The 11,888-nt window shown below is 38.6% G+C and overlaps 1 protein-coding gene across 1 annotated transcript in view; it reads left to right on the top strand.

Moving 5' to 3' along the window:
* Positions 1–5,893: 5,893 nt before the first annotated feature.
* Positions 5,894–11,888, top strand: part of LRRC69 (leucine rich repeat containing 69) — a 108,238-nt gene continuing 102,243 nt past the window's right edge. The window contains exon 1 of the mRNA XM_011937059.1: positions 5,894–6,114. Within this exon, the coding sequence (XP_011792449.1) occupies positions 5,932–6,114 (183 nt within the window). The 5' untranslated portion in view covers positions 5,894–5,931. The remainder of the gene's footprint in view (positions 6,115–11,888) is intronic.

Genomic DNA, 11,888 nt, shown 5'->3' with positions numbered 1-11,888 from the left:
ATGGGTGTAGCACACCAACATGGCACATGTATACATATATAACAAACCTGCATGTTGTGCACATGTACCCTAGAACTTAAATGTATAATAAAAAATTAAATAAATAAATAAAAAGAACTCAGGAAGGTTAAATATGCTGTCTTACCAACAAACAATAGGGTCCCTAAAAATCTTAACGATAATGTCTCACAGCAGTTTCACATGAGAACCCAAGATAGAGGTGGGCCATCCGAAAGAGATTTGTGGGTGTGGTTTTTGTCGGATGGAGTAAATTATAAACTATTTTAAAAGAAACCCATGAAGTTTTTAAATGATTTGCATCAGGTTGGATTGAAAAGGACAATAAAATGAAAAGATAAACCTTCATGCACTGTTAGTAGGAGTGTAAAATGGTGTAGCCACTGGAAAATCTGCCAGTACCTCAAAAGACGGAACATAGAGGTACCATATGACCTAATAATTCCACCCCTAGGTATATACCCACGAGAATGAAAACATATCCACATAAAAAGTTGTACACAGATGTTTATAGCAGCTTATTTGTAATAACCAAAAAGTAGAAACACTGTAAATGCCCATCAGCTGATGACTGGAAATGTAAACTGTGATGTATTCATACAATTGAATATTATTTGACAACAAAAATAAATGGAGTGCCAGTACATGCTGTTACATGTATAAGCCTTTGTATTAGTCTATTTCGGCAGTTCTATAAAGAAATACCTGAGACTGGGTAATTTATAAATAAAAGAGGTTTAATTAGCTCAGAGTTCTGCAGGTTGTAAAGTAAGTGTAGTAGCTTCTGCTTCTGCGGAGGCCTCAGGAATTTTCCAGTCATGGTGCAAGGCAAAAGAGAAGCAAGGCACATTTCACATAGCAGGAGGGAGTGGGGGAAGGTGCCACCGCTTTTAAACAAACAGATCTCACAGTAACTCACTAATATGAGGACAGTACCAAGAGGGAAATCTGCCCCCATGATCCAATCACCTCTCAACAGATCCCATCTCCAACACAGGATTACAGTTTGATATGAGATTTGGGTGGGGACACAGATCCGAAGCATCTCAGCCATGAAAACATGCTAAGTAAAGTAAGCCAGTCACAAAAGTCCACATCATCTATATACAATCCCCAGAATAGGCAAATCTATACAGATAAAATGTAGATTTATGGTTGCCTAGGGTTGGGGTAAATGGGAGGAATGGAAAGTGATTCTTAAAGGCTTCAGGCTTTCTTTTGGAAATGATGAAAATATTCGAAAGTGGATTATGGTGGTAGTTACACAAGTTGGTGAATATGCTAAGGAACCATCGACTTGTATAGTTTAAATGGTTGAATTAATGGTATGTGAATTTTATCTCAATAAAGCTATTATCAAAAAGGAATTAAAATGAAGAGAGGCCCTTGAACTTCTATGGACAGGAAGCAGACTGAGGAAAATATTTGGCAAACATGGGCTACATTTTATGGAAAAGGAAAGAAATTCAGAGGATGGAATCAAGAGCCCAAATAGGGGAACCAAAAGCTAATCCCAGGCAGTACATGTGGGCGGGGTCCAGTCGCTCACTCCTGTAATCCCAGCACTTTGGGAGGCTGAGGCAGGTGGATCACTTGAGGTCAGGAGTTCAAGACCAGCCTGGCCAACATGGCGAAAGCTTGTCTCTACTAAAAATACAAAAATTAGCCAGGCATAGCGGCATGTGCCTGTAATCTCAGCTACTCGGGAGGCTGAGGCAGGAGAATTGCTTGAACCTAGGAGGCAGAGGTTGCAGTGAGCTGAGATCGTGCCACTGCACTCCAGCCCGGGTGAAAGAGTGAGACTCCATCTCAAAAGCCAAAAACAAACAAACAAAAAATGACAACCTTGTGCCTCATTTGATTTCAGAATTGCTATAAACCAGTGGCTACTTTGTTCCTCTGATTTTTCCTTTTTTTTTTGAATGGGACTAACTATTGCCTGCCGTTTGTTTTACCTATTTTGTATTCTAGGTACATGTGGACAGATAACTTGTCTCTTTGGCTGATAGGTCTTCAGGTCAAGATGAACTGCACTCAAGCTGAACTCAAGGAACTGCCTCAGAGGAGCTTCATCCACCTTCGTACCTAACTTAGATGACAAGATCTTTGGACCTGATGTTCTAAATAGATGAAACTTTGGGGGAAGGGGGTTTTGCAGGAAGAGTGTCTCTGTTTTGCACATGGGAGGAATGTAAACAGCTCATGGCTGCAGGGTGGATTGTGGTGGGTTTTAAAACATGTCCACAAATTTTTGGTTACTTGCCTTCAAGAGGCAGAGTCTAGTTTGTCTTCCTTTGAATATGAGCTCATTTCCTTGACTTGGTTCTAATGAATAAAATGTGGTAGAGGTGATTCTGTATGACTTCTGAAGTAAAGTCATGAAAGTAATACAGCTTCCACTCCACTTTCTCTCTTGGGATGCTTAACCTTCAAACCAAGCCACCATGTTGGGAGGAAGTCCAAGCCACATTGGAGAGGCTGCATGTAGAGGCTGACCACCCTAAGGCCCTAGCCAACAAGAAGTGTCTACCACCAGATGTGGGTTAGTGAACCTTTAGATGGTTTCTGCCCCGGACTTTGAGCTGCTATAGCTGTCACTAAGAACTATAGGCAAGCCCTGCCCAGGTTGAGATTTGTCAATAAAGGCCGGGCATGGTGGCTCACGCCTGTAATCCCAGCACTTCGGGAGGCCAAGGCAGGCGGATCACGAGGTCAGGAGATTGAAGCCATCCTGGCTAGAACAGTGAAACCCTATCTCTAGTAAAAATACAAAAAATTAGCTGGGTGTGGTGTGGGCGCCTGTAGTCCCAGCTACTTGGGAGACTGAGGCAGGAGAATGGCATGAACCCAGTAGGCAGAGTTTGCAGTGAGCTGAGATCGTACCACTGCACTCCAGTCTGGGTGACAGAGTGAGACTCTGTCTCAAAAACAAAACAAAACAAAACAAAAAACAGATTTGTCAATAAAATAAATATTTTAGGCCATTAAGATGTGTGGTTGTTTGTTTCCCAGTGATAGATAACTGGAACAGGCAGTATGAATAGGATTGATTATATATTGAAAGTAAGGGAGAAGAAACACTCAAGAATGTTAACCAGGTTTTCTAAGTTCAGCAGATTAACAGAAAGCAGTGTCAGATTGTATTGGTTGGTTTACCCACTTAAAGCAGTAACAAATTTCCAGAGTTTGGACAGTGTCAGCTGGGATGCTAGCCACCCAATAGTTACTTAAGAGGTGATGATTGTCACAGATTTTTTTTTTTTTTTTAAACAAAGCCTTGTGATCAGTTTGTTTTGATAGTAACAGCTTTATTATTCTTAGGAAACAAATAGTATCAAAGTAAAGAAGACGAAGCATAGGTTTGGAAGAGGGAAGGCAAACAGCAGTGATTAAGAAGCTGAAAAATTATTGTATCTGTCATTCTAGCAACTGAAAGTCACTATTAGCACCTCTTGATTTACTGTTATGATATTGATATTCATTATAATCCATTTAAAAATTTAATGATCCTTTTTTAGAATTCTGGCACTTGCTTTTACTCTCTTACTGGAAGAGGTCTTGTCTCTAATAGCATTCTCTCAGTGAGCCTTTCCTGGTCATCCTGTTTAAAATTGTAAACTTCTCATTTCCCACACTCCCTATTTCTCTTTTCTGCTTAGTTTTTTTCCCTTGGCATCAAATCACCATCTAACATAGTAGATTTACCTATCTGATTGTTTTTCTTCCCCTACTAGAATGGAATTTCCTTGAGAACAGAAATTTTTATCTTTTTCATTCACTCCTGCAACAGTGTTGACTATGTAGTAGGTGCTCAGTAAATATTTGTTAAATAAATAAATAAAGTGATTTCTGAATGCCAAAGGAAGGATTGATTTCTGTTCAGATCACTTTCAGTGCAGAATGTATTTTATAATGTTTAGGTTTTTGGAAATCCACATTTAAGTGTGTCACATACATGTGTAATCCTAATGCCTCTAAGATGCATCCTATCTGGGTGCTGATGGGGTTGTGATAATAATAAAATGTTACTGGCCACAGCTCCCCTCCCTCTCCTTTTTGTTCCCGTTTTAATGTTTTATTTGGAAATTTGTAAACATATGCAAAAATAAGACTAATATAATGAATGCTGATATAGTTTGGATTTGTGTCCCCTCCAAAATCTCATGTTCAATTATAATCCCCAGTGTTGGAGACGGGGCCTGGTGGGAGGTGATTGGATCCTGGGGGTGGAGTTCTCATGAATGGATTAGCATCTCCTCAGTGCTGTTCTGCTTTTAGTGAGTGAGTGAGTTATCCTGAGATCTAGTTGTTTAAGTGTTAGCACCTCCTTCCTCTCTGTCTTCCTCTGGCTCTGGCCATCTGAAGTGTTGGCTCCCCCTTTGCCTTCCACCATTATTGTAGGTTTCCTTAGGGCTCCCCAGAAGCTGAGCAGATGCCAGCACCATGCTTCCTGTATAGCCTGCAGAACTGTGAGCCAATTAAATCTCTTTTCTTTATAAATTACCTAGTCTCAGGTATTTCTTTATAGTAGTGCAAGAATGGACTAATACAACCCCCTATGTGTCTATTACTCAGCATTAATAATTATCAACATTTTGTCAATCTTGTTTGATCAGTTTCTTCCACCCACTTTTCCCCTAGATTATTTTAAGGAAAACTCAAGATATCATTTTATTTCACTTGAAAATTTCAGTATGCATTTCTGAATGTTAAGCACATTTAAAATAAATACTACCACCATACCATTTTCACACATAACAGAATTAATTTCTCTCATCTAATAGCCCATGTACAAATTTCCCTGAGATGTTTGTATTCAATTGAAGATTCAAATACAGTCCAGACATTGCATTTAGCTGTTATTTGCCCTAAGTTTCACTTACATCATAACAGTTTTCCCTCCTTTTTATTAATGCCTTTCATTTGTTGGTGAAACCAACAAGGGACCAGGGACCAGTCCTGTAGAATCTTCCATGTTATAGATTTGACTGAGTATTTCCCTATAATGAACTTAACTTATTCTCTGGTTCTCTTTGTTTGTAAATCGTAGTTAGATCTTGAAGCCATGATTAGTTTCAGATTTAATTTTTGGGCAGGAACATTTCATAGGTGGTGCTGCTGTGTACTTTTTAATTCATTACTTCATGGCTTATAATGTGATTGTCTCAATTTTATTGATGCTAAAGTTGATTAGTGGGTTATTAACCTGATCACTTGATTATAAAGTTCCTCATCAACCTTTCATCTAATACTTTTAGTCTCCAATTATGATTTTTGCATAGCTCCATTATTTTATTAGAATTTGCAAAAATTGTGATTATTCTAAAGTTATTTTTTCTTTCTCATTTATTAGTTTTGATTCTTGTGAAAAAGAACTTTATTAACTATTAAGATATATTTAAGTACAATTTGTCCTGGAAGAGCAGAATAAATGCTTATATTTTTTCCTTTATCAATTTTCAGACTGAGTTGGTGCACTAGTAATTCCCAGTGTGAGTAATGTTTCTTTTTAAAAAATGCCATATGAACTCAGATTTTAATGTATTTTGATATGTCTCAGTCTACTGTAGATTATTTTTTTCTGATCCTTAATATTTTCCATCTTAGACTAGTGGGAGCTCCTAGAAATTCACTTCTGTGTCCTCATTAATCTCTAATGACTTCAACATTGTGGTATAAGCTATTTTAGGCTTACCTGATGCATTTCCTGCCCCAAACCTGGACCAGCTACTTTCCCTTCATATCTTTCACATAGGAAAATAATCTAATGCTTCCCCCCTTCAACATGGTGGATCTCAGAATGTTCTTGCTTCTATGACACACCAATTCTGTAATTAGAGGTTCTAAAGCTGTAATAAAGAACTCTAATCTCTAATGGTTACCTTCTTTGTTTTCTACTTCTTTTCCAAGATCATGACTGAGAGATTGTTAATAAAAGCATTGAGTGGTGGTAAAAACATGAAGATCATTACTTTGAATGGGAAGAAGATGACAAAGATGCCCTCAGCATTAGGAAAACTGCCCGGCCTGAAGACTCTAGTCCTTCAGAATAACCTAATCCCTAAAGTGTGCCCAGAGTTACGCACCTTGACCCAGGTGAGGAACAATGTTTTGTTGTTGTTTGGTATTGAAGATGAAAAACAGGAAGAGAGAAAAAAGAGGTAAGAGACAGAACAATAACACTTCAATCTGTGGAGACTTCGGTCTCTGGAGACTTAATGTGGAGTGTTGCAGGAGAGGCATCAGAAGGCTTTATCCCTTAGGGAATTCCATGTGGTATGGAGAGGTGTTTCAATTTATTCATGTGCTCTTTGGCCCACGTCTGGAATCAGGGGACTGGGTCTCTGCCACACGCATCTTTCTAGAGGCTGTCATCTGGAAAGGGGTTGGAAACCTGGATCTGCTCATCTACCTTGGGGGCTCACATCTGGAAGTAGTTTTGAGGATCCAGGAGATGATGTTCACCCTGGGGACTGTCCTGAAGCTTTTGCTTATGGAATGAAGAGACATTTAGGATGTAGGAAGGGAGTTCCTTTTCAATTTCCTAGGGCAGGGTGAAACTTTGAAATGGCATGTTGGCAGGGAATAGGAAGGAAGGGACATTTATTTCTCTTGAAATAGTCTTTAAAGGAAGATTAATATTCTAAATAAAAAATATTCTTTTTTAAAGAGCAATAGCTGACATGAATGAATCCCAGATGCTTGTGTTAAACCTTTCTGCCTAACAATGTGAAACTCTAGCTGCCAAAAATCTTGAGGTTGAGAGAAGGCAAGGGATATTAACTTTGTAATTTTCTTTTTGTTCGCTTCTGAATTGTCATCAGCACAGGAAGAACCTATAAGCAGCTAAGGCATTATAACTCATTAATTTTGAGTTTACAGTTCTAAAAAATAAATCTGTATTTTCTTACTTTCACCCTACCTCATTTCCTTTTAGGTTTAAGAAATTGAGTTTGTAATCTGCAGTTGTATCTTTGTAAGAAATAGGGTAACATTTACAAATTCCCCACTTCATTAGTAATTGCAGAAAGTACACTTGTAGTTACAAGACAACAAGGACTTGGAATTTTTTAATAGGAAAGAGGAGTTTCTACGCAAAAGAATTTGGGACTAGACTGAGTCATAAACCTATTCTCTCCCTCTCTTTGAATTTATTTCCATTAAAGTAATACCATTGGTTACAGAGAATTAAATATTACAAAAAGTGTATAACAAGAAGCTATCTTCTATCCTACTTCCCCTCATCCCCAATCCTGATCTCCATATATAACCACTTTTAACTCATCTATTTTCTTGATTTGTCTATTTTTGGCATAGTTTTTCTTCATCTTCTAGATAGTTATATTAATGTATCTATTGTATATTGGCCCACATCTGGAATCAGGGGATTAGGTCTACAGGTATCTTTTACATGTAATGTTACTACACCTTTATTTCTTCCTTCATCAACTGCAGTCTCTTTTGACTCCCCACTTCCCCACTTCGTAAGATGATAGTGTCAGCCTCTAAGCCACCTTCAGCTGTCCTTTCCTCTCCTCCCTCACAAACTCTGAAGTTTTTACTTTTATAAGACTTAGAGCTTTTATATTGTATTAAGTTATAACCATAATTAAGTATTTGTTTTGTGTCCTGGGTAACTCTTAACTTCTAAAAATATATATTACTAATAAATAAATATTCACATGGAGTCAATTAATCTATGATTCTATTTTCTTTCTTATATGCAATTTTTGTTCCCTTAGGGTTTCTAATAACCTTTCCTTTGTTCTTGTGCCTTAGCTTTATGGTAGCCTCATTTTATTTCAAACTCGAGCATATTATTTTTTTCTGTCAAATGTACTTTTCCTTGAGAGACTTTCTTCTAAGACCCTCCATCCTCTGCCCCAATCTAAGTTGATTGCTATCTAGGTTTGCTAGATACCGTCAGCCAAAGACATTCCCTTTGTTGCTCTCTTAAATTGGACCCACTGTTTCCTGTATCCTGTATTTTCCTTTCTTGGCTTGCTCTCTTAGTTTTTCCAGGAGTCTCGAGAAATCATCCTAGTCTGGGTATGTGGTAGTTAAATTGTTTGATCCCTTGCATATCTGAAAATGTCTGTATTCTTGTCTCACACTTGGTTAATAGTTGTTTAGTAAAAAGTTACAGATTCCAAAATATATTTCCATAGGAAAAAGCCCCAAGAGTCTGATTATCATTACATTGTCTTCTTGTGGCTCCCTTTATTACTTCCCTTCTTATTCTTCTATTTAGGGGTAACCTAAATGTTGACTTCTGTTTGTTCACGCTCAGTTCCTTCACCAGGGAGCTGGCTCAGCCCAGTGCTTACTTTTAAAGAGGAAATTACACCATTAAGAATTCAACTGATTTGAAATAGGATGCTTATAGTCTAGTCTATCTTTAAAGTACTTTAAAAGTCAGATTCAGGCCAATGGCATATGTTTAGCTGTTCATGAGTTAGTAGTTTTTCTTATATAGGGTATTGGAGAGATTGTGGAATTTTGGGAAAAAAAAAACTATTTTCCGTATGTGATGGGAGTTCTAGAAGCATGCTAGATAAAATGTGCTAGAAACCCTTAAAGAGTGGTTGTAGATTATCATACAGTTCAGATGTACAGCTCCATCCCTCTCACAGCTGGTAATAAAGGGCAGATGGCCCGGTGCGGTGGCTCACACCTGTAATCCCGGCAATATGGGAGGCTAAGGTGGGCAGATTGGGCTCAGTAGTCTGAAACTGGCCTGGGCAACATAGTGAGACCTCCTCTCTACAAAAAAATAAAAATAAATTAGTCAGGCACAGTGGCACGTGCCTGTAGTTTCAGAGGATTGCCTGAGCCCAGAATATGGGAGGTTGCAGTGAACTGAGATTGTACCACTGCACTCCAGCCTGGGCTGCAAAGTGATTCTGTCTCATTAAAAAAAGGAAAGGCAGATGAAGGTTTCAGAGAAAGAGACAGCTTAGAGAATTGAAAAGAGCCCTAGATGAGAGTTTAGAAGTGCTGGCACAACTTAACTGGTTGAGCAGTTACCAGCTATATACAAGGCACTTAGTTTCTTTGGGCCTCAATTTCTGCGTAAGCATTGAGGACCATCTGTGTCTCAGGCACTCAGAACTGGTGATTCAGCGATGAGCAAAACAGATAGAAATCTCTGCCCTCGTAGAGTTTATATTCTAGTCAGGAGTGATACTGTAAGAAACAAAGAAGGAAAATAGGACGTGAGGCGGTGATTAGTGTTAAGGGGAAAAATAAAGCAGAGAAAAGGGGCAGAGCGTATTGTGTCATTCAGCTGACCTGACTGATGCCACAGGGTGTCTTGTGGGCTTTATAACTTGGTGATGTATATGTCAAAATTCAGTGATTATAATTCTTATTCTAACAATTGTCTCTAAAATTCCTGTGTACTTTTAAAGTTAATTTGAACTCTTTCTTATGTTCTATAGTCATACCCTTTATCGATAATGTTTAAAGCTACCCATCTACCTATGACTTTTGTTTCATTTTGTTTTATGTCTACTGTTTATCTTTTGAAGTAGCCTTTCATCATCATACGAAGCCCAGTTTGCGCCAGTATACTGATTTTTTGGTCACATTTCCCACAGAATGTGAAGTATTAAAATAGTATTGATTTTTTTTTAAGTTCCTAAAACAAAAATACTACTTTTAAATTTCTTTACTCGCAAAATGGTAACAGAATAACATCAACCATTTAGTGGGAGCCAAGCGTAGTATCAGGAGCTTATCATTTTCTACAACTTGCAAGGAAATTATTACCCTCATACTGTTAATAAAACGTATGGTTCAGGAAGAGGTTAAATTACTTGTCAAAGGTCACTCAACCAGTAAATATAAAATGAGGTCTCCTTGGAGGTTGCTCTCAGCTCTATTGTTGCTCTCAGCTCTGTTGTGTTATTTATTATTCTATATATTTAGTGTGAAATTTATTAGGGTCTGGTGTTCAATTTATACTTCTTAAAAACTGAGTTGCCTAAAGATGACTGCTTTGAACACTACATGCATTGTCCCCTCCTCCCATTTGTTTGCATATTTTTTTTTCTTTTAAGAGATGGGTCTTGCTCTGTCACCCAGGCTGGAGTGTATTGGTGTGATCACAGCTCACTGCAGCCTTGAACTCCTGTGCTCAAGTGATCCTCCTACTTCAGCTTCCCAAGTAGTTGGGGCTACAGGCATGTGCCACTACCCCTGGCTAATTAAAAAAATTTTTTTTTGTTTGGAGACAGGGTCTCACTTTGTCTCCCAGGCTGGTCTTGAACTCCTGGCTTCAAGCAATCCTTCCACCTCAGCCTCCCAAAGTGCTGGGATTATATGTGTGAGTCACCCTACCTAGCCCATAGTGATTCTTGTATTATGTTTATTATTATTATTGTTATTGTTATGATTTTAGAGACAGAGTCTTGCTCTGTTACCCAGGCTGGAGTGCAGTAGAGTGATCTTGGCTCACTGCAACCTCCACCTCCCAGGTTCAAGCGATTCTCCTTCTTCAGCCTCCCCAGTAGCTGGGATTACAGGCGCCTGCCACCATGCCTGGCTAATTTTTTTGTTTTTTTAGTAGAGACGGGGTTTTGCCATGTTGGCCAGGCCGGTCTCGCACTCCTGACCTCAGATGATCTGCCCACCTTGGCCTCCCAAAGTGCTAGGGTTACAGGCGTGAGCCACCGCACCCGGCCCATAGTGATTCTTTTAACAAATATTTATCATTCATTTTCTTGCATCTATGCTGTTCCCCAGGATATAGATGTGCACAAAATGTGGTCCCTGCCTTCATGTTTGGGGATTAAATTAAATGTTTTTATATTTAAAGCCCCATGGCTGGCATGTAGAAGCTTTAAATACATTTATGATTAGTGTTACCATTATGATATAACTAGCAACAATGATAAAATGAGGGGGTAGGAGTTCTTTAGTAAATAACTTACTTTAGATCCTACTTCCATTTTTCTTTGCTAATTTAACTAGTGAAGCTGTGGAAAATTTCAATCACTTCTCATGACAATGAAAAAAATGGGTTAATGTCCTATAATTTATTGTGAATGCATTTGGACTGTGGCTCTTGAAGTATGGGGATGTCAACAATTTTCAAAGAAGCACTTTATGAATTTTGAGGGCAAAGATTTTGTCTTGTCCCTATTGCTTTTTACGTACTAACTCATATAATGTCAACATGAGTGAAAAGGAAGTAATTTTCAAAGTCCAGCTTAACCAAACACATGTAGGAGCAAAGGTTCCTCATAGGTAAAACAAATAGCCATCATCGCTAATTGTGTGCAGCATTATTGACATGCATTGTAAAGTCCAATGGCAGTGTGACGAAGTTCCCCTTAAGCTGCTCATGCGTGCAGCCGACCAGGACAAAGATATGGTCTGCCATAGCTTTTTATTTGGCCATAAACAATTGACAGTAAATAAGACCAACTCTAACCAGATTTGAGTAGTTTATAAACTTACTAATTGTGTCCTTAATCTCTCCTTTCCATACTTTTGCTGTCCTTAATGACCCTTTAACCCAATCAACTTCATTCATTCATACATTAAACAACTAATTATGTGTGCCTGCAGTGGAGTAGGCAGTCTACTAGGTGGTAGCAGTACAAAAAGGATCAGAATCACTCATATGTCCCTATTAGGGGTGGACCACGGAAGCCAAAGGATCAGACATCCCTGATAAAGAACAAGTTATGCAGAGGAATAGGAAAGGAATGACCATGAGCAAAGACTTCCCCTAACTCTTCCTCCCTGGGCATTCTGGTCTGACCCAAGCAGAACAGAGAAGATCCATGTCCCTTATACTCTTTGTCAGTGTCAAGCCTTTCTCTTCTCCTGTCCCATCCACTTAAAATCTGTTCTTTCTTCAT

Source organism: Colobus angolensis, unplaced genomic scaffold (assembly GCF_000951035.1).
Source record: "Colobus angolensis palliatus isolate OR3802 unplaced genomic scaffold, Cang.pa_1.0 Scaffold16, whole genome shotgun sequence".
Lineage (NCBI taxonomy): Eukaryota > Metazoa > Chordata > Mammalia > Primates > Cercopithecidae > Colobus > Colobus angolensis.
This window is presented reverse-complemented; position numbering and strand designations above follow the sequence as displayed.